Source organism: Brachypodium distachyon, chromosome 1 (genome assembly GCF_000005505.3).
Source record: "Brachypodium distachyon strain Bd21 chromosome 1, Brachypodium_distachyon_v3.0, whole genome shotgun sequence".
Classification (NCBI taxonomy): domain Eukaryota; kingdom Viridiplantae; phylum Streptophyta; class Magnoliopsida; order Poales; family Poaceae; genus Brachypodium; species Brachypodium distachyon.
This window is the reverse complement of record NC_016131.3, coordinates 19,399,704-19,422,729: the sequence shown is the minus strand read 5'-3', so window position 1 is coordinate 19,422,729 and position 23,026 is coordinate 19,399,704. Positions and strand designations below refer to the sequence as shown.

The 23,026-nt window shown below is 42.0% G+C and overlaps 1 protein-coding gene across 1 annotated transcript; it reads right to left on the bottom strand.

Annotated features, from left to right (window-relative positions):
• Window positions 1-353: 353 nt before the first annotated feature.
• On the bottom strand, window positions 354-19,303 carry LOC100828166 (insulin-degrading enzyme-like 1, peroxisomal). Its single transcript, XM_003562820.4, has 26 exons — window positions 19,019-19,303; window positions 18,851-18,926; window positions 18,114-18,181; window positions 17,308-17,399; window positions 17,146-17,219; window positions 17,027-17,070; window positions 15,533-15,584; window positions 14,578-14,700; window positions 14,385-14,497; window positions 14,106-14,268; window positions 12,433-12,525; window positions 12,255-12,340; window positions 11,390-11,476; window positions 10,249-10,352; window positions 7,751-7,853; window positions 7,563-7,658; window positions 7,291-7,480; window positions 6,658-6,719; window positions 6,272-6,376; window positions 5,819-6,020; window positions 5,449-5,657; window positions 3,825-3,949; window positions 1,285-1,336; window positions 1,128-1,214; window positions 905-1,027; window positions 354-835 (listed from the first exon to the last, which is right to left on the bottom strand). The coding sequence occupies exons 1-26, from the start codon at window positions 19,199-19,201 to the stop codon at window positions 584-586; spliced, it is 2,964 nt and encodes a 987-aa protein (XP_003562868.1). The 5' UTR covers window positions 19,202-19,303; the 3' UTR covers window positions 354-583.
• Between the last annotated feature and the right edge of the window lie 3,723 nt (window positions 19,304-23,026).

Below are 23,026 nucleotides of genomic sequence, written 5' to 3'. Positions count from 1 at the left end.
TTTCCGTCCCCGTTGGAAATCATTAAGCTCTATGGAAGATATTGTTTGCCAGTCCAAGGATGTACTCCCTCCATTTCATAATTCTTGTCTTAAATTTGCCCAAAAATGAATGTATCTATTCCTAAAAAACATTTAGATACATGTAATATTTCGAAAAAAAAATTTGGAACCGAGGGAGTATTAAAATAAAAGCAAATAAAAGCGTACTATAGGCACAATCGACAATCAGGATGAAACGGTTTCCTCTAGCTGTAAGGGTTCTCAGATCAACTAATTAAAAAGGTGAGTCAGACTCCCTCAGAAAAAAGAAAAAAGAAGCCGAGACAAACAGGGTATCTATTGCAACTATTATGAAGCTTGCAGTTGCTCATGGAATTATACAGACGCCTAGAATTATTAGTAATGAAAAAGGCATGCTTATCATGAATTTGACAGAAAGTTGGAAGATTACACCAGACGAATGCCATTTTTAAAGTATGCAATTCACCCTAGCGAAATGTAAAACTAAAAATATCTTTAGGAACAATGCAAATTACATGTAAAAATGAGCCTTTCTGTTTTTGATAAATACAACTAAGTTATCCTATAGCTTCATCTGACTAACGCCTCCCTTGAATGAACCATATAAAGGTCTCGACCTCCTGAAGCTGAATATATCAGTTATTCGATGCGAATGTGGTGGTGGAGCATCATGCAGTATCTTTTCGTACTCCGAGGAATGAAGACCGCCATAGACTTGTACACTAAGAATCTTCTTTTCTGGTGCGTTCACCTTGACATGATTATTGAAGAATTCTATCAGCTCATCCTTCTTGAGCTCCCTTAGTGCAGCAACCTACAATTATAGAACTCAAAACGTTAAAAAACGATACTTCAAAGGGCAAAATAAACAAATAAGACGTACCTCTGCTTCCTTCCTACCAAAGTTCAGTGTTCCCTCAGAAATCTCCCCCCAGAAGAAAGCTGACTCCTCCCTTATATTCTTGTATTTTTCCAGTTTCATGTCAATGAGAGCATTGACATTACTCTGCAGGTTGGACCATAGATGTTTAAAATAGTAGAACCATGCAACAGAGCTTCTACCTGTAGCAGAAGCCAATGAGTAGCAGTGACAGGGTGCATCTAACCATGAATTCTGCATCAGGCATTTGGTATAGAGTGCCTTCAAACATCGTGAGGAAAGCTTCAACCCTAGCGTCTAGACTGAATGGGTCCTGTTAACCAAATGTATTAGGACGGGAGAACGATTTAAAGAACTTGAATTGTAACAAGAAAAGATATCACCTTTGCAGTTGATTGAATTATAAATTGCAACCCACGGACTCCTGAATCATTTCTGGGTAACCAGGATTGCATGGTCAGATAAAATACAACATTTATCCAAAAGCAAAGCAAAGAACATAGTTTTATTTCCGAGAGCATGCAAGATGCTGCGTGCATAGTTTTTGAAGTATGTTAGAAGGCAAAATATCAGGTGAAAACCACCTCTACGGTGCAAACTGTGGAAACTCCATCGAAAAAGGTTCAAAAAATTCTCGAAAAAATTAAATATGTTAAAAAAGTGATGTTTTATATATGTGCAAAATTTCAAGTCCAAACTCAATGGCATTTGGTAGCGGCGAAAAAAACAAATTCTGCATGAATAGTGATCTTTCAATGTCTGACACTATTCATTGTAAATTTCTCTTTTTAATTCCTTCTAAATGATTTTGACTTTGAACTTGAAATTTTGCAGGTTTGTAGAACATCAAACTCCCGACATATGGTATTTTTGTAGAATTTTTTTGAAACTTTTAAACATGGTTTTTCATGAAGTTTGCACGGTTTGCACCGAACTAAGGTTTTCACCAGATACGGCGCCATGTAAGAAATAGTGTTGTATTTATTAAAAATGATAAAAGTAGGATACATACTACCACATGGTCCGTTTACGCAACTTCCTGCACAGTTTTTTCCCCTGCCCCACCGTTGACATTTCAATGATGCCAAGCAGTGGCGGAGCCAAAAACCGGGCAAGGATGGTGCTAAGATAGGACTAATGGTGCTATACTTGTGGATTTTACATACTAATGAACTAAATACTTGATGAATCCTCTTGTGAGCATCCTTGCCAGGCCGGTGCTGTGCACCAGGCCTGGCTCCGCCCCTGCTAAGAAGTGGAAATTCTTATAAAAAACAGAAAAATATGGCAAGGAGCTTGCCGTGTCACTCGACCTAGGGAGACACTGGAGATGCTGCCGCCACCCAAATAGGCCTACAACCACCTCCTGTGATTTCATGCCAGAGGTGAGTGCAGCCGAGACCTAGCTGGCTGTGGGTACAATGTAGCTGAGCAGCGGCGGCAAACAGAGCTGACATGACTCGGGTGTGTACGGTTGTGCAGTGTCTTTGTTCAGTTGTTTGTGCGCAAAGATGCCGGCAGCGGCAGATCCATAGCTGGCGGAGAAGGAGGTCCCAGCGCATTTCGTGCTTCCTCGGTGTATCAGAGGTCTGCACACTGCTATGCCATTTCCAAGCATCCTCGGCATGCATGGTTAATAGGCCTGATCTAGGTCGGGTCCGGCCCAGGAAGAGAGTCCTGGTGACCACGGTGCAGCAGGGCCACCAACCTCCTTCGGCTGGACTTCCAGTGAGGTCGAAGGCAAAATGATAGGAGGTCCCGGACAATGACAGCAACTTGTGCTCCCCCTTACGGCTGGGCGTGGATGTCGGGGCAGCCAGCCCGGGTATCATCGTGGTGGCCGCAGACTGCATGTTGATTGGTGCGGCTTGAGCTGAGGGGTGGCCGGCCCATTTGACGCTACGAAAAGATTCCTCAAGAGTCTCGGGTCCCAGAAGCGCGTGATAAATGCCACCGAAGCCTAAGACTGCGGAGGAAATTAGGTGAAGTACTCCAGATACAAAGTACGGAAAAGTATCGAGAACTTCTCCCCCTGGCCCGACTCCCCAACCTAGGGTAGCTAAGTGTGGAAGTAAAATCAACCCTTGTTCATACATAGGCTTTTCTGGCACGAAATGGGCCACTTCAAATAGGTTCATTGCTCCGGCCCAGAATACGATTACTTGGGTGTGAGCGTTGCCGAGGTGGTGGCCTCAGGAGGTGGTGTCAGTGGGCTACTCAGACAGCAGCAGTTTGGGAGGACAGGAGGGGCCAAAGACTTGATGGGCGTCAAGGAAAGTGCAGGGTCCTGACTCTCTGTGCCTCTGGTAGTGAATCTGGTTTCTCTTTCCCAGTGGTGATGACTGATGACGTTGTGGGTGTCTACTGCGCGACGTGCAGCTTCCAGACGGTGGTACAAGGTTCTCTGTGGTGCTTCCAGCGGAGTAGTTTTTAGAGTTTCTTACGCCCTTGTGGTTCAAGGCAGGTCTGATCTGCTCGATGACGGTGTACGTAATCCTAGTACGGTAGGGACCTCCGATGGGGACGGTGTTGGGAGTGGTTATACAAGTCATGTGCTTTGCCGGTTGAGTGGCCCAGGCAAATCTCTTGGCCAACCGTGTTTAAATTTAAATCTCTCATGCCTCTCTTGGCGGGTTGAGTGTGCGTGTGCAGTTTCTTGACTCCGGCGGTGTGTGGCTTGTGGGCCTTGGTGCCTCTTGGTTGTCCTTTTGATGTAGGAGGTTTGGTGGTATGTCTGTCGGTGGGGCTCTAGGCCTAGTTTAGCTATGCGGTTGAGGGCGCTGCATTCATGATTTTCGGTCAGTTTCTCTTAATGAACTGGCCCATTCCATTCTTCTATAGTGAAATGCATTCGAAACATAGTTTCTGGGGAGTAGTAGATCCTTATAACATTTATGTAATAAAAATCAAGGCACCACAATACCTTTGTCTAAGCAATGTTATGTAGCCAAGTTGTTCAACAGAACGTAACTGGTGAAAAGCCGGTTGCTTAGCAACAAGTGCAAGCAACTGAAGTAGAACATTTTGTTTGAGATCATCCTGGTGAATCTGCAGCAGTGGAAACATTGTTATACTACCATTTTAATGTCTGGAGTTTCAGGGATAAACTAAGATAACAAGCTAAAGTATTGAAAAACTTAAGATCAGGAAATATAGCTCAAAAGACTAGCCTAGCATAACAGTCCACCACCTGGATTCAAATTCTCATGGACGGGAATTTAGTTCCTATTTATAGTGTCAGGATTCCGTACGGTTTTCATCCATGGTACTGGTTGCTGACATTGGCTTCCAAGTATGCACATAAAAGAGCATAAATTCTGCTGTGTGCTGTCCATGTATGCAACATAAAAAGAACATCGATTCTGCTAGCATGATGTCAATCACACAGGTGTCGTTACCACTAACATACAAACATGGTAATGCAGCAAACTGAATGCTCGCCAACCATACCAAAGACGAGGTCCGTAAGCACACTAGCAGAATATTGGTATATGGCCCAGAGAAGCATACAGTCTGGTATAGCACCGATGTGTTATAATTTCCAAAGTGCGATTTGATGATCACTGTCAGTTGTTATCAAGCGTAAGCATCATTCAGAAGTATTTACAAACCAAACCTGGCATCAGCTAGGCCAGCCAGAAACTGCTTTGAATTTATTTATTTTCCCAGTCCTGCTTCTAAGATTTAATTGATAGAATCATAGAATTATAATTGTGCCTGTGTTGCGGCAGAAACCTTGGTTTAGTCCTTTGTACAAACCCACTATTTCAGTATTTTATAATTCCTTTTATCTGTAAAATAACAGTCTTGTATAAAGCACATAAATTGAATTAACTAGTCATACAAATCTAATAAAATTTGCAGAAAGTATTGACATTTTGCAGTCTCCTTCAGCAGTATTTTATGTTTTCTTATTGTTCTTCTCTCCAATCTTCAGTTTTATCCCATTGTTATTGTATGCACTCGTGCTGTGTTTGAACTTTCAACTGTTGCATCTCATGTTGGTTGTAATGCTCAACATGCAACACAATCGACGAGCCAAATTTGGTATTATGGCACATCAGCAAATAAACAGTAATTCTTAAAAGGGTGAAAGAACGGTACTTCAAACTAGTGTAACTGTAAATGCAAAAGAGATGGAATAAAAGTACTCCCTCTGCAAAAGAGATGGAATAAAAGTACTCCCTCCTTCCCATTTTACTTGTCGTTTTAGATCAAACGCAAATACCAATGAAGCACTGTGTGCATACGAGTAGCTTTACAAACGCGTTTAATGCGGCAGCTCGGGAAGGCTGAAAGACACATACGCTGGCTGCATGCCTTGCTTTGTCCAATGAGTGAGCCATGCAAAAGGTGGGCCCCCATGCTTGTGCCAGTGCATGCGCTAGCACATGCACATCTAGTACCGAGCGAAGCAAAGCGTGTGCATGCAGAATTAACTATCCCTAAGACGACATTTAATCTGGGAAAAATTACAAAACCTAAAACGACATTTTTTCTGGGATGGAGGAGTAACATGGAAGAAGAAACAAGGGCATAAGGTTTACCTGAATATAGTGCAGAAGGGAAGAATTTTCATCCTGGTGATTTAAGCCCATTACTGGATAATAATACTTCAAACCCCTTTCAAGCTTAACAATCCGCTTCGTAAGATGCTGCGATGGTAGTAATGATTTGCAGACACCGATTGGTGAGTTAAATAAGGTGTCTTCAACATGCTGGATAACACCTTTTGCTTCGCCCGGTTCAATATTACCTTAAAATAAATACATGTTCAATCAAGAACAACAATGCAGAAATGCAGATCATTCTCTCAGTAAAGATACAAATAGGAAGACAGAAAAAACAAGGCCATCAGAAAGATTAAGAAATAACTCAATGAGAAGTACAAAAACTTTTAAGTCAATTAGAACAAACCTGCAAAATAGCACTCAATAAATGTCTTTGCCAGCATATGAGGCCAAAAAATCTCTAGATCGTTAGCTCCAAGATTAGAAAGTACAGCAAGTTCTTCATCCCATGGCCAAGTTTGGTCCTCCAATATCAATCTACAGTAGTCCATGGCTTGCTGATATGGCTGCAGAAATTTGAAATTCTCATACTGCTTCGTCATAGTTTCCTGTTGAAAGGACAAAAAAAGACAAACCCCTTCAAGTCATATAATATACATAGAATTCTAGCTTAAAATCGGAAAACAACAAATAATGTCATTTAATGACAAAAGAAAAACCCCTTCATCTTAGACCTAACTAGTTCTGAATTTCCCTACCCATACAAATTACAACCAAATCATGGCATCACAGCTTACCTCCAGGGGGCATTTAGTAACCAAGAACCATAAAAACAACTCAGTGTAGCATTAACCATTACCTTAACCACAGAAAAGCGGTCAACCCTAACTTCAAACTCTGCAATTTTGCCTATAACGGTCTCCAAAAGGGTTCTCATCTTGTCATTATAGCCAACCATAGTTACCTACAAGGCAATAAATTTTTTGGGGGGATTAGAAAACAATATAAACTTTCAGCAACACACATCTCATATCAAGTCATGAGTTCAGACTCTTGTCCACAAGGTAAACATACATGAATAATAAACACCACTAAAGGGGAGCTGACTCCAGTTTCCAGATAATGTTACACAAGCGGAACTAGTGAACAGTACAGCTGCTATAGTACCTCAACAGTAACACCTGTGAATAATACTGGATAGGCAATGAACGGAAAAAATATATCAAAATGGATTGCATAACTAACCTGAAAACCAGTGTCATTTGGCCCAACAACATAATAAAGACCAGCAACTTGAGCATCATAAGCTGAAAGAAAAACAAAAATTGGTTCATTAGTGCAACAGGAAAATGAACCAGAGAAGCGTTAAGGCCCCATTCCCATGCGATTCACCCATCGAAATTTCACCCTGTACAAGCCTGCCAGAGCACATGTAAATGACAGGGATGGTCATGATTCAAAGGTCAAACAACCTGTAGGCTGAGGCTACAAAAGTTTCGCAACTCCAGGTCTACCAAACCCTACCCACCCCAGACAATCCCACATTTTCTTTGTTTCCTGCATTCCCACCTGCCAGACAAGTAGTGGATGACAGACATACATAAACGCCATATACTTCACTTTAGAAATGAACTGCATATACTGATATACCCACCATGAGTTCCTGTTTTCGCCAAATAAAAATATATAGCGCCCAAAAAAAGATCCCTACTTCACCATTCACACAACAGCTTGTTTATGCCCTATCTGAGATGAACTATGTGTCTATATCCATGCGAGCCCTCATGTAAATAGAAATTAAGACTCGGTGAAACAAATTATCAGCCTACGCGATAAGAACCATAAAAATTTAAAGAGATCAGAGATATTGTTGCATACCATATTCATTCAAATAATCCATCAGCAACCTTGTGAATACATCAGTAAGAACTGATGATTCAGGAGAGCTATGAGCCAGTGGACAATGGAAATCCATCTTAATGTAGACCTTGGGTGTGGAGAACATTGTATCGGGCTTGTACCACAATCTGGAAAATGGTGTTTTCCTCAGCACACATGGAAAATTTGCCTGGACAAGCCGGAACAATCAATCATGTGAGTTAACCATAATAAAATCAAGCACATAGTTTTTCTTATATAAATATAAATACCTTATCCTCGACATTTTTCAGTGAAAGATCAGTTGGAATAAAGATATTAGGTTTTGGGAGGTGCAAATCTTCCTTGGGAGCTTTCTCAATCCATTTCTGTAAAACAGATCTTTAAGATAAGACAAAAAGTATGCATTTTCCACATATAGTTGATAATACACTAAGAACAGTAGTGTCCCAATGCGCACCTGTATAATTGAAGGAGGGACTGCTTCAACACAGTATGATGTACCATACCATGGCTCTATTAAGTTTGTTTGCCCTTCAAATTTTTTTGATTCCCAGAATATTCTGACAGGATATGGATGTTAATCAATATTAAATAACTCCGGTAAGTAAATACCCATTTGTATACAGGGAAAAGAGAAATAAAAATAACCTGAATAAATACTATCTCTGATCACAAATACTCTCTCCGTCCCATATTAAGTGTCACAACTTTGTCTAGATACGCGTACGCATGTATCTAGACGCGTTTTAGTGTGTAGGTAAATGTGTATCTAGACAAAGTTGCGACACTTAATATGGGACGGAGGGAGTATAAGATGTTCTAGTTTTGTCCTAAGTCAAACTTCTTAAAGTTTGACCAAGTTCATGGAAAAATGTACTAACATCTACAATATTAAATAAGTATACTACGAAGATATATATCATGACTGATTTAATAGAAGTAATTTAGAGTTGTAGATGTTGGTAGATTTTTCTATAAACTTAGTCAAACTTTAAGATGTTTGACTTAGGACAAAACTAGAACATCTTATATTTAGGAACGGAGGGAGTAGATAGGTTGAAGGTGCAGAAAAGAAGAGAAGAAAGCAGATGGCCCTCAGACAGATGATAGAAGTGTGAGGGCAACATCCTTCAGGTTGACAAATCAATACAAAGGAAAATATAATGAAATTTCTCTCCACTTTCGTAAGAACAAATATTCCCTCCGTCCAACGAAGGATGTCTCAACTTTGACCAAATTTGAATGCATCTATACACTAAGTCATGTCTAGATACATCCAAATTTTGACAAACTTGAGACATCTTTTGTTGGACGGAGGAAGTATCAAATTTTATGGTAAGCACAACCTTAAATTGTCTCATCTTTCTAGCCCTAGCTTCTCTTGCTAGGGAGAAGGCCTTACCACATCAAAAATATAATGTCTTACCGTGCATGAAGTGAAATGACTGTTCCAATTTCTGTCATGGATCATGATGATAATTGTCTTATGAAATACATGCTTTTAACTTATTCCCTCCGTCCCATATTAAGTGTCGAAATATTACATGTATCTAGACGTATTTTAGTACTCCCTCCGATCCTAAATTCTTGTCTCAAGTTTGCCCAAATATGGATGTATCTATTCTTAAAAAGTGTCTAGATACATGTAATATTTTGACAACAATTTAGGATCGGAGGGAGTATATAGATACATCCCTATTTAGACAAATTTGAGACACTTAATATGTGACGGAGGGAGTAGTTCATACAGATTAGAAAAAGTTTATTGGAAGCTGTCTACAAGATGCGCTGGGATGTGCTCTCTATAAGCCTCAGGAAACATATCCTTCATTTCCTTTAAGTATGGCATGTGCTCAAGGCTGTGTAGGAAGTATATCACATGTACAGGGTGTTATGTTTTCAGATTGCCTTCTCCATGTACATGCATATTTGGCCCTTTGGCCCAAAGGGAATAAGTGGCCCTTCAAGTCATTAAAGACATGTTATTATGACACGATAAATTACTCGTAAATGCGCACGTGCACGCACGTCTGAAATATAAAGCATATTTTCTGAATCTCTTTTCTCTCCAAAGGAGTATGGATTTCATATGGTATCAAATTCATATCACACAATTCACATGTATATATTTTGAATTAGAAACTGTGCAGTCCTTTCACTTTAGTATGCAGCCATCAAGCAGCAGGATGACAAAGCTATTAGCAATCGATCGATCTAGTTCGCAGGAGTTGGCCAGCTGCAGGGCGCAATACAGTGGAGGCGATGGTCCTGCGTGCCGGGGTCCTGCTCCTGGCAGGTGGGTGCACGGGCAGCACGGCATACGCCCGCGGCGGATTCAACGTGGAACTCATCCACCGTCTAATCGCTGTTTTCCACGACCCCGCAAGGCCGCTTCCTTGTCGTCGCCTGGGTTCGACGGTGCGCGCAGCAGAGCTCCTGGCGCCATATCTAGGGGGCGATGCCATTGGGGCGGGAGCAGTTATAGGGGGCTGGGGACGGGGGAGAGACGGAGAGTGAATTGTGCGAGATGCGAGATGGGAGGCGTGATTTTTGGGGTCGCCCATTAGTTGCCCGTGGGGCGTTGTGGTCGGCGTTTTTTTTTCCTGCGGGACAGAGGGGTGGGGAGAACAAATGAATTTGGATCGTTAGATCAATATGCATGTATGGTGTAGGTTTGATTTTCCTGCCTAGTTGGTGCCTTTATAAGTAGTAGAGATGAAATGTAAAGGGCTTCATAAGACAGAAACAAATTTTACCAACATAGTCTAATAATATTTACAGACAGGACTGTGCTGGAGTACCACTGACTTAATTACAGATATCGTCAGTTTTTAACTAGCATGTGTTGAGCATCAAATATAAGATCAAGTATGAAAATTTCAATAACTGAAAATTTCAATCTAACATAACAGGAAAACCATCATGGCATGAATGCTCTCAGAAGTCAGAACCTACCTAACATTTTCTGGAGTCAATTCATCTAATACCTTCTGAATAGCATCTGGCGAAAACTTTGATGGTACAAACGATGCAATCAACCAGTCTTCAGGTGGAAAAATCTGCGGTAGAACAAAGAAGGATTAAAAAAAACATGAGAAACTGCAACATTCAGAACCCTTTAAGCAAGAACATTTAGGCAGATCTTGTTAGTAAAGTTAGATCATTCCAAGTTCAATACAAATCACATTCTCAGAAATTCTGCAGAATTTCGTTACATGCAACATCCCTACATACATAACTGAAGAAAGAGCAATATTATGTTAATATGTGCCAACGTTGGAAGAGAGAGAATATCCAAACCTAGATGAGTAAGATAGAGAAAGTATATAGTGCAACCCCATCTTTTGGGCTAATTTGCTAACGCTCCCATGAACCGCTAAATGATGCTCGCGCAAAGGGATAATTTGCTAACAACACCTAGACGTATCAATACGAAAAAAAGAAGGGAGAGGTGGGGGAGGAAAGGCAAAAAAAGAGGAGGGGGAAGCTCAGTGCACGTCAAAGCCCTCGGGGAGGAGGCAAGCCCCCAGTCCCGAGGCCCCAGCCCTAACCCAATCAAACTCCTCGCCCCGCACAACAAAGAACACATAAGTAGCACTGAAAATTGGGTTTAGACTAGATTCTTCCCCCACAAAATCATGTTACTGAGAAATTGAATATTATGGTATTATGTAGTACTCCCATGGAGTAGTGTACCATGTTGTACTCCCATGGAGTAGTTCAAAGAATGAGCATGGCATTAATTATGCAGTAGCTGTCTTATGGAGTTAGCAAAAGCCATATCCATTCCGTTAGAAAATAGCCAAGTGAAAAGATTTTGGAGAAACAGATTTCCTTTTAAAGAAAGAATCGTCTGCTTGCTATCCGAACTTAGGTGGAAGAGCTAATGGAATACGCACAACAAAGAGAGTCTAGTCCTCAGATGCACACAATAAGAAACAAGAATCTGAATAGTCAAATGCAATTAAAAATAGAAAATGACAATTGCTAACTTCCTGCATGCACAGAAAAAATCATGATTCAAGACACTCAGTAGCTAAGAAAAACTTATGAGAACCAGGCAAGGTAGATGCCAAAAAGGATAACTGGAATATACCTGCATGTTTGAGGAAAGATTGACTACGTAATGGATAGGAGGGCTCTTGTCTCGGTAGTGGAATCCTGTCTCACAGATGGCTAGAAGCTGCCCAAAAGAAGCTAACATAGTTAGTTGTGCATCAGGTGAACTATGTGATGTCTAGAATGTTCAAACCCCAGTTTACTGATTAGAGTTTACTAGTCAATAATCTATTTCATTTTTTCTAGTTACAGGAACAAATAAAAACCCTTTCCAGGCAGCACACATTTTTCCATTTGCATGATAAGGGAAGAGACGTGACTTGCAATCATATACTCACTCCCAGGTCAAACGACATTTGTCCAAACGGTTAAGACCAGACATCCATACAGAAGTACATTCCATTCCTTCATTTATGGATGGCATTTTAGACTTACGCATATTAACAAATAGTACAAGATTTCCATCATGCCCCTACTCAAGTTATATCCGCTACTACTATTAAATTTGATTGCCTCCGGAACAAGGGATTGAACCTCAATACCTCATACATGTGGTGTACATTAAATAAGGTACTGGGAGTTTAGGAAGATATGGTTATGCTTCATATAAAATATATAGGACATAATTTATAAAAGAAGGGAATTTTATCCCTAAAATCTCATTTATAATGGGACAGGTATAAGAAAAGTGGTGGACAAATTATAAATTTTTTGTCTATATACCATAACAAAATCTGAAGATCCTACATACAAGGTTTTCTGAGAAAATTAACCCAATCTAATAGTAGTGAAGTCCTTCCATCATTGTCTAACTTAAAACGAGGAAGATAATTGTATAGTTTCAACTGATCTCGCATACAGATGATAATTCAAAAGAAGAACAAAGCTTAATTCACATTCACCTCATCAAAAATCCACTTCGGAGTTCCAGAGGTCTGAAGCAATGCTATGTATCTGAATAACAACCCAACAATATCCTCCATGTGCTCTATCATGAAAGTTACCAATTGTGAAATAGGTGACTACCACTCCCGTTACAGAATATAATATCCAAATTGCCATTCTTGAATGAGAACTCACCGTGGCCTACATCTGTGAGCTGTATAACAACACTGAAGAAAGCAAACTCATAATTTGAATCCCCTTCCCCTGATCCCAAACTCATAGCCCATCCTGGAGAATTTAGCAGAATACAACATTAATCCGGGTAAACACTGAAATATTAGAAGAAAAATATATACTTCCATCGGTGAAGAATGAACACGCCATGTCACACTATATCACTGATCAGAATACCAAGCTAAAAATAGCATCAATAGAGTTATATCATAGCAGCATCAAACCTATGGTTTTCCATTTCACATCTTGTGCATGTAGGATGTTTTGCTCTTTTGGCTGTTTGTTCCAAACAAAGTGTAGTTTCACTTGATTATTACACGAAAACACCACAATAGCTCCCTTCTGATCCAAACTATTAATAACAAGTGACCTAATAGACTTGATATGAGAACGTAATAAATAGCAAATGACACCAATAAAGGATTTTCTAATACCACCTAAAGAGCATATTAGCTTTGTATCCGACACCAACTCAAAATAAAAGGGCAAATTATCACCGGTATCCAGCCAACCACTGGGGTGTTCACAGATTGGTGACAGGAGGCCGTCCGTTCCACCCCTTCCCCGGCTAGGAAGGGCACCTCTTCACTCATCATGCTTACGACCTGGTGGATTATAAGCATCGCAGCGCGGCCGTCTTCAACAATGCGCATCCCAGTATCACCACTCTCGCCGATCTGATCAAGGCTGGTGCTAGGCTCTGGGCGCAAACCAGTGCGGTTGGGCTTGGGCGCTGCTCCCGGCAGACACAAAAACCTAATCGTGTAGCTTTGTAATCTCGGGTGTAGCCCTCTTTGAGGACCTACATAACACTCTCTCTCTCTCTCTCAATCAATCAATGCATCGAGACGCAAAGCTTTTTGCATATTCTCAAGAGAGGAAAAAGGGCAAATTTTCAATTTCATTTATTTTATTATAAAGAGTAGGGGAGACCAGAGATACAGAATGCAAGAACAGTACAACAGCATGTGAAAAAAGGAGAAACACAAGAGCTGAAACTAAGGTCCAAAGTAGCGCATCACTGCAAAAAACAAACTATGATATCAAGCCTAATTAGAAACCAGCGCATCACACAACTGAAAGTTCAATACTTCTTAGAAAATACAGTTGCATTCATCATTGTTGTGTCTAAACATTCCATTAAGACAATAATGCATAAGCAACAAAAAGATGAGACAGGAGTTGGAGTCCCAGTGGAATCCAGCAGAAAGTTGATAATAAGGCCTGGTAGTCTCTCTATTCTAGTAGATCATAAAACCTGATACTCTCTCTATTTTGGATCATAAAGCCTGATACTCCCTTCGTTCCAAAATATAGGGCACATAACTTTTGTTGACGGCCAAACTTTCTAGACTTTGACCAAGCTTACGCAAAAAATATTAACATCTAATATTTCAAATGAATACACTATGAAAATATATTTCATAATAGATCTAGTGATCTTTATTTAGTACTTTAAAAGTTGCTAGTTGTTTTTTATAAACTTGGTCATACTTTCACGAGTTAGACAAATTGACAGTCAACAAAAGTTATACGCCTTACATTTTTGAACTATCGGAGGGAAGTAGTAGGGAAGAAAAAGGCAAAAAGGTAGGGAAGAGCATCACATTACTTCAAATGGTCAAGAGACTTACCTAGTTTTTTTAGAATGTAAAATAGAGACCCTTCTCCTTCGTGGCCGATTAGATGGGACACATACTTGCAAGGACCTTCCTTGTAATGCCGAATGTTTGGAGTGATTGGCCACAGTATTTTCAAAGTGTGACCTTGTTTTATTGGAACCGCCTTAACAAGAATCTGCAAGCCATCAACTATCATATGAATGTGTGCGCAAGCATCCTTACAATTTCTAAAAAGGCACCTGGTCCAGTGGTACGTGAAATTATCGACTCATTTTAGAAAACAGTAAGCACCTGGAGATCCTTGCTTGCACATGGATGACCAGGAAATGAAAATGGCTTCCTTTCAACGTTCTTGATATCAAAGAACTTATTTTCGACAAGGGTTTGAATCTTGTCGAGACTCTCTGCAAATACAGCAAACATAAGGGGAAGAGTGAAGAGTTTCTAAGAATGGAGAAGGATGCAAAATGGTTTGATGAAAAACCTTTTCCGTACACAACAAGCTGCATCAAGTTGGCTGAGTAATGTGAATCATAGAATCTGATAAGCTCAAGCCTTGTGTCCAATCCTTTCTCCTTTGGCTTAACCTCCAAGGTGTCCCAATTTCCTGAAACAGTATATGAGCAAAATATTAGTAAATGATAATAATAATTGATCAACCTTTCTCAGGAGTAACAAAGACCCACATCAAAACTTCCATAACTTCTGATAGCAAAGAGAAAAACATCTAGATACTTTAGTATAGAAATAATGCCTCCAATTTACAGCTTTGACCACTAACTTTGTCCTAGTACATAGCTGTAAATTCAAAAAAGGAAACGAAGTACTCCCTCCGTCCCATATTAAGTGACGAAATATTACATGTATCTAGACGCTTTTTGGGAATAGATTCATCTATATTTGGGCAAATTTGAGTCACTTAATATGGAACGGAGGGAGTACTTTCTAGTTCCAATGGAAAGTCTACAGACGTTAATATTCATAAGGATACTCAAAATACTTCTGTAAATAACTTTGGTCTAAACTTCTTGAGTTTAACTCAATTATTCTGAAACAGCAGTCATATTTGAGAGGAGAGGGCTCCACACGAGCAACCCAAAACGATAACCAAAGTAATTGGCGACGGTTTATTCTCAAGGTATAGGAGGTAGTGAAAAACATTTTCTATGAACTCAGTTCAGATGTTATAACATTTAAAAGCAAATGTGACACATGTAAACATGGAATTATGTTTCTCCTAGGTCATTACGACATTTTACCACTGAAGCAGAAAGCAAAATGGAATGTGTTCCTCAAGTTATTTCTCATGTATATTTGTGACTCCAAAAATGAAGAGAGAAATATAGAGTAGGTAGTAAGCAAGTACTATAGTTGTAATATCTCACTGATGGCATAAAAACCAGATATAAAAGAATTGATATGAGAACTAAAATACCCACCAGTGCTGAACTTGTGATACGGGTGGTTATTTGAGCAAAGATGCTTCTGGAGCTGAAACCAAAAAAGTATAAACGAAGAATATAAGAAACAAAAAACAAAAAAGAATCACATGAAAGACAATCTGTGCATCAACTTGGGGATGACTGCTCGCGCCCACGATCATGGTTACAGGTGATCGCAATCACAATAAAATGAGGGTGACCAACGGCTGTACCAGGAGTAGGCAGGTTAGGCAAGAGTTAATATTGTGCAGGATTGGGACATCAGTCAAGGGTTGGGACATCAGTCACTCCACCCTTTACGACATCAGTCAAGGGTTGGGACAATGAATAGGATGGGGGTCACAGTTAGAAATCACGGACGAAGTCAGGATGCTTCACAGCTGCCATCATTGTCATAGCCTCAGCTTCACTTTACTGCCTCTGTTGGGAAAGCAGAGACCTACATAAATTTGCATGGAAGATGGGCAGATATGCCAGTGTGGAGGAAGAAGACAGCCATATGTGCAGGATCCCTGTGACGTCCGTGTCGTCCACTTCAGGTGTGTCGGGTCAGGCGTAAGGCAATTTAGGGTTTCAGGCATTGGATATTAAGTTACTAACTGGTTAAACCCTAACATAGAAGAACCTTTAGAATATATGATCTGCATATAATTCTGTTTTAGGCATCCAAATACTAAAGACAAAAGACACTTGGGGATTGGGATTCAACCAATCCCTTGATAAATACTACCTCCGTCCAACAATAGGGGGCGTATTACCTTTCTTTTGACCAATGCTTTGACCACAAATTACTCTATTAATATATAATTATATGGCATAGATTCACATCCATTATATTCCTACTCAAGGATATTTGCTTATGGTTATGATTTTGATCACATTAGTCACATATTCATGAAATAATTTGTGGTCAAAGACTTGGTCAACCGAATCCTAATATGCCCCTTATTGTTGGACGGAGGGAGTAAAAAATGGACAACTTCCATAAATATAATAACGAACTTCAACTTTAATATTTTTGGCTGAACTTCCATGCTCCTAGCAAGGTAAGTCATGAGCCAAAAATTATGTATATCATATATCAACTAAATGTCCAAAGTTACAATATTCCTTACGACAAAAGCGTGTCACTAGCAAGTGATTAGCAACCAACAGTAGTTCAAAGCTCTGATTATCTAATTACTTTGTTGACGGACCTTTCTAAGAATCGAAAGTCACAGAACCTGTAGTTGGTTACCAAATCTTGCAGATATAACTAAGTTGATAATTCAATTTCTCAGGACACGTATTTACGGTAAATATTGAATTTACATATGATTAACTACTAAAGTCTTAAACATCTGCCATGAAACATCATGCCAAAATAAAAAATGATTTCTTAATATAGATAAAATGATATGCATAGATCAAGATATCAGAAATTATCCAATTAAAACAGAAAATGATTTTTATCACAAAGCTGATAGTTGATAGCCTGGAAACTGGAAGTACCTGACTCATTCGCCAAGGATCTGACAACAGATTTTTCTGATTTTCTGCAATAAGAAAAAATTAGAGGCTATTCCTCTCGGTAGAACCAGCAAGTACAGTAAGAGGAAAGCAACATATACCAGAGTCAACAGCTTTTATTTCCCTCAGAGTTGCATCAGAAGACATCAATGGCTTTATAAAAAACTGTGCAAACCTAAAAGAGGAGCCAAGACGAAAGACTGATCAGTTTTTTGCAAAACAAGAACAAAAAAGGTAAAAAGACAGAAAGCAGTAGAAGGTACCTATCCAAAGCGTCATCCAGGCAGTCACTATTCACATCAAAATAGAAGTTTGTGTGTTCAGAAGATGTAAAGGCATTGGTTGAACCACCATGCTACAAGAAAAGGCGATATTACACAACCAATGATAAATAACACAATAACAGAGGATCCACTTAAAGATTGTGATATTATTGTATGAACATCTGGAAACAATAATTCCTCTCAGGATCTCAGCAACCACATGATAGTCCAGGCAGGCGGTTCTCTTGCTAGTATTATTCATGATTTAATTAAAGAGCTCAAGCCTTGCCCAGCAAAATACCAGCAGCAGAATACCATGCGTTAGAACCAAATGGTGCAGGTACTGCTGCAAAGCCAATTTTCTCAGTTCACTGAAATACAGGGAAATTGTGACCAGGCCACATATCCCCGAAAAAATTACTAGTACTACATTGCAACCAACTGGCACTCTATAAAAGAATAAGTCAATAAGACAGTATACCATGATCAAATGTAAGGTAGCTTAGTTGCCAAATTATTAAACTGCCCTAACGCACTAAGCTTCTGAAGCACTGTAATTACAGAACTGAACAGGTGAGCATTAGTTGGCATAACAGTGTGGTACAAGTGACAATTCCTTGTCAAATGTAAGAGATATTTATGCAAGTATTGCATTATGTTAAGCCGTTGTGTTCTGGATCTCGCAGGTGTTTTGAAGCATTTTCACTAACTTTTGCAATCAGTGAACAGTATAGATCAAACCAACAAATTACTTTGAATGAACGGAAGCAGAAATAGTGAAATCTTGACCCTGGAAAAATAAATACCTCTGCAATGTATTTTGAGTAACTGTCTTCTATAGGATACTTCTCACTGGCATAGAAAAGCATATGCTCTGTAAAAGGAGAAGCATGCATTGCTCCATTAGTGAATCAAACAATACAAAATTACTGACAAATTAGTACTGCAATGTACTTGCTAGGAAACTTTTCAAATGTCAGTACAATCAGGCCAAAAAAGAAAATCTGTGAGCTTTATACTGACTATACAGTATGACAGTACATGCCTGTGAATTAATACTAAAAGAATTACAACCTATAGATATTTGGTGTCTCTCTCCTTGCTTTGTTATGTTACATGGACTCATAGTCATATGCCATGATCAGTGCAGCACTAGCGGTAAATACTGAACAACCCAAAAGCATACACACCTCAAGACCATGATCAATGCAGCACTAGTAATAGCGGTTACCACTGAACAACCGAAAAGAACACAAACCTCAAGATCCCAGGATATTCTATAACAAGCACCCGGTCTAAAACAATCTTCGTAACAAGCTAGCAAAAATGCAATTCGTGGCCTAACAGTCCTAAAACTACAACCAGAGCAGTATCACGGCACAGAGAAATCGTAGTCCTTAGGTCGCAGGTGCAGTTAAATTTCCATCACTAGCACCATGCTAAATGATTAGTACCGATTATGGAAAGCGACTATCAGCAGCAAAAACAGCAGCATCCAGCATACCGCTGGTTGTTACGCGACAAGCCAGAGCGAAACGCTCACCAAGGAAGTGCGCGAGCCCCTCCATCCCATCGGGATCGCAGAAGTAACCCACCGAGACATTCATCGACGCCGCCCCCTGCAAACAAATCACGAATTCAAAATCGAAATGAAATCCAGCAGGTACCGCGACCCGTCCCGATCGAAGAAGCGAGCGAACGGAGTTTTGACCTTGTCGGTGTCGGGGTCGCTGATGAGGAGGCACTCGAGGGCGTTGGGGAGCACCACGCGGCGGTACTCACGCTTGTCGTTGCGGGGCTTGGTAATCTCGACCTCAACCTTCGCGGTGGCCGGCGGGGCGCCGCCATCGGCAGGCTCGGTGGGGGCGTCTCCCTCGCGCGGCCTCGAATCCATCGCGTCGCCGCACGGTGGTCGTCGTCGCTTGGGGAAGGGGAAGGCTTCGCACGAGAGCTGGGCACTGGTTGGGTTTAGTTCCGTCCCCGTCGGCGCCTTATGGAGGAGCGAAGGAATTGCTATAATCTCGGGATGATTATCTAGTCCACCTTTTGTTTTTGTTTCACAAAACTTACAGACTTACAGAGTAAGGCTGACTTTGTTGAGGCTTTGTTGAGGCTGGAGCTGAACTTAAGATAAGATAGTTAACTCAAGACAGCTGTATCTGAAAAAAACTAATTTTCTGCTGGAGCTGTAATGCTGGAGTTGAACCTGACTTGCTGTTTGTTTAGCATGACAGTGAAACTGTTACTGCTTGCTCCTGTATGAAAGTGGAATGTCTGTAATGTCCCTGTTTGCCGCAACTTTTTATTAAACGTTGAGTTTGATGATGTAAGCGCAAATGACGAGTTTAATAATCAGTTTTGGCGTAAAATACTATTGTTTAACTTTAACAATGAGAAAGATACTAGTAATGGATCCATTGTCATAATTAATCGTAGTCCAAACGTTAACCATGCAATGTCATAATGGATAACACTAATATTAAGTACATTTTTCCATAGCCTAATTATTCCCTATCGGCCATCGGTCCATTCTCAATAGCTTCACGAGTGGCATTCATGTTCACATTGCCTTGTCACTCATGGTTCCACCCATTTGTGACAACCACATGCCCTGGTGGCATGTAGTCCGCATCACGGTCACACTTATCAAAATCCTCATCAAATATCTCACTCTCTAGCCGGCCCCCCCCTAAAGGATCCCTAAACGGGCTTGGGGGGCGCCGGCGCCTAAAAACCCACCCAGCCCGTCTCCCCAATTTGTTTTTTCATCCGGCGCGGCCCAAAAAGTTATCCGGTGCCCCCAGGCCGAACCCAGGGGACGCCGACGGAACGCGTTATTGCGGCGGGCCCACCTTGTCATCGACAATTAAACGCCCTACCGGTTTCTCACCGGCCCCTCCTCGGCTCCCGAGTGGATTTTAATGGCGGTAGCCCGCCGGTTGCCACGCGGCCGCGTTTATTGTCGTGTTCACACGCCTGCCAGTTCGCATTCCGGTGATATAAAAAGGGTGACCACCGGCGGTACTCAGCATTCTCCTCTCGGCGCCTCCTCTCCTCCCTCTCGCCCAAACCCTCCCTCTCTCTCGTCCTAAACCCTCCCACCGACGAGACCATGGCTACCGGCGATGATACATGGCGCCGGACGACGCTCACACTCGAGGAGGCCGAGGCCCTCCACGAGCATGAGTACCCGGCGTCGCCCGATTGCCGGCTGCCGGCGCACTGGACGCTCAGCATCGGCGGCATCTCGACGCTGCCGGTGCCAACGGGCCGTGCCCGGACCGCCGCCCTCAATGCCCATTGGTGGCACGGGCTGACAGCGGAGGAGCGCAAGGACTCCGGGTGGAACCACGCCACCGGGGCCGACTGGCGCCATTCTTCGCCGATCGCCATGCCGTCGACATCGCCTGGTACGAGGGCCAACGCGAGCCCCGCTACCAGGTCGATTCAACATCGACGACCGGCGGGGGTTCTGGAGCGGGCGCTCTGTGGCGGCAGTGCTCGCGCACATCACCGCCGGCGATCACCCCCGCCTGGAGACGCCCCCACCACACCCACCGGCACCGGCGGGCAGGCACCGGTACGGTGGCTCCGGCGCCTCCCGCTCCCCCGGCTCTACCTAGTCTGGCCAAAGCCGGAGCTGCAGTGGGCGCCGACACCGGAGTACGAGCGCCTGGCGCCAGGACGGCGACCCCGAGGAGTTCCCGGGGCAGCAGGCAGCGGAGCGCGCCAGCGAGCGCAAAGGAGGCAGAGAGGGAGGCCGCCGACAAGAAGAAGGCGGGGAAGAGCCCTGCGACGGAGGTGAAGACGAAGCCGGTCGAAATCGACTCCGACGAGGCCTGCCTCGCCTACTTCAGCGACCTCGACGACTAGGCGGCCTTTTTTTATTATAGAATTATGTAATGAAAAAACTTTATGTTTAATTAAATTTCGCCTACTTCATTTAAATTTCGACGAATTTAGTTAAATTTTGTCTATTTTCAAAAAAGAAATTTGTGGGGGGGTGTTCTTATTGGGGGCGCGGCTGGGTCATGGCAGAACCCTAAAAAAAAACCGTCGGCGCCCCCCAAACGGCCTAAAAAACAGCTGCGCCGGACGCCAAATGGGGGGCGCGGCTGGAGATGCTCTTAGATCTCCGCGTGCGCGTCCAGATCGCGTCGCCTGCCGGCATGAGCGTTCCCGAGTCGTTTCCAAGTCGTGGGACGGCACGGCTTGCAGACTGCAATGCTATGGAAGCTCGAGGTTGGTCACATTTTTTAAAAAAAAACGATCATACGATCGGATTCCACTATCAGACGATAACGGAATACACCCGAAATCACCCACATATGTCCACACATACTTGCCGCCTAAGGCTAGCAAGAACACACACAAGTTCAGCGTTTTAAACGAAACAGAAGGTAGTTAACAGAACAGAAACTAGCACACAGGGCTAGCAAAAAATGCAACTTGTTCGGAGATCCATTCTCTTCCCAGCAGCTCACCGATCACTGTGTTCCATCATCTTCAGTCTTCCGTTTGCCCTTTCTGTCAGCTTGCTCATCTTGGCGAGAGGTCTTCCCTTTGTCCTTGTCCAGGTGCGCCTGCCTGTCATGATGCCTTAGGGTCTCTGCCTGTAGAGCTGCAGCACCTGCTAAAAGATTAGTTTTGTCCGTCTCAGTTACATGACACTTTTTTTTAGCTACAAATAAAAGGAATGGACAAATCGAAAAGTTGTGTGAAGTTTCACCTTGTATCTGCCGTCTTCAGTATCCATAATAATTGTCTTTGATTGAGTACAATTCATGTGGGCTGCGAGTGTTTTTGGTGTGTATGTGGGCTGCGAGCCCGCGAGTATGGAAGTTGGGATTGAACAAAGAAAACTGAACATGCCATAGAAGGTCTCACTGTCCACGTTCTACAATGCATGCATCCGTCGGCTAAAATGTGGCTTCATGGCTAAACCATAGACATCGTTAGGAGAAACCTTAAGATCAGAAGCTTGTGGCTTTGTCATAACCCGTGGCATCATCATAAACTTATGGGATAAACGATATTGTTGCTTTTCTTTTTCTCGCTAAGTTGGGGTTGGATGGTCTTTTCAATAAAAGTTAAAAAGCTTTCTTCCGTGGCAAAAAAAAAAGTGAAAGATATCTTGCCTAAGAAAAGAGGTAAACAATTTCTTGTCTAAAAAATGTTACCAATTTATTCATTTATACTACTCGCTCAGTTCGAAAATAAGCGATGCGGATTTACATAAGAATAAAAGATTGCTCGAATCTGTTTTGGATGGTCTCGGACTTTTTACTGGTTTTCTAGCTGTCGTATCGTGTTCTGTCCAAGACCTCGTATAATACCATGTCCAATTGGCTGTTCTGATTGCGCGCTCGGGTGCCGATATGAATTCAGCAGCCCTCATCGTTTGGATGGAACAAGTTGCCGAGAGTATGTGTTATCTTGCGGTCGCCGAGGCTGGTGCGACTGCAATGTCGCATGATGATTTGCAATCCTCATGAGAAGGAAAAGGAAGAATCGTCGGCTTTACGCGCATTCCTGGGATTTCTTTTGACACCTTCATTTAGCGGCATTTTGTGTGCCTACGTGTTCTGTCTGTCTCAATTTCTACCTTGTCTCCGTCAAATTTATGGTGTCCATGCCTAGATGTGGCAACCGTTCCTCATGAGATCTTTCAGAAGTTCAGATGGGAATAAACACAATACACACCCGAGAAAACGGCTGA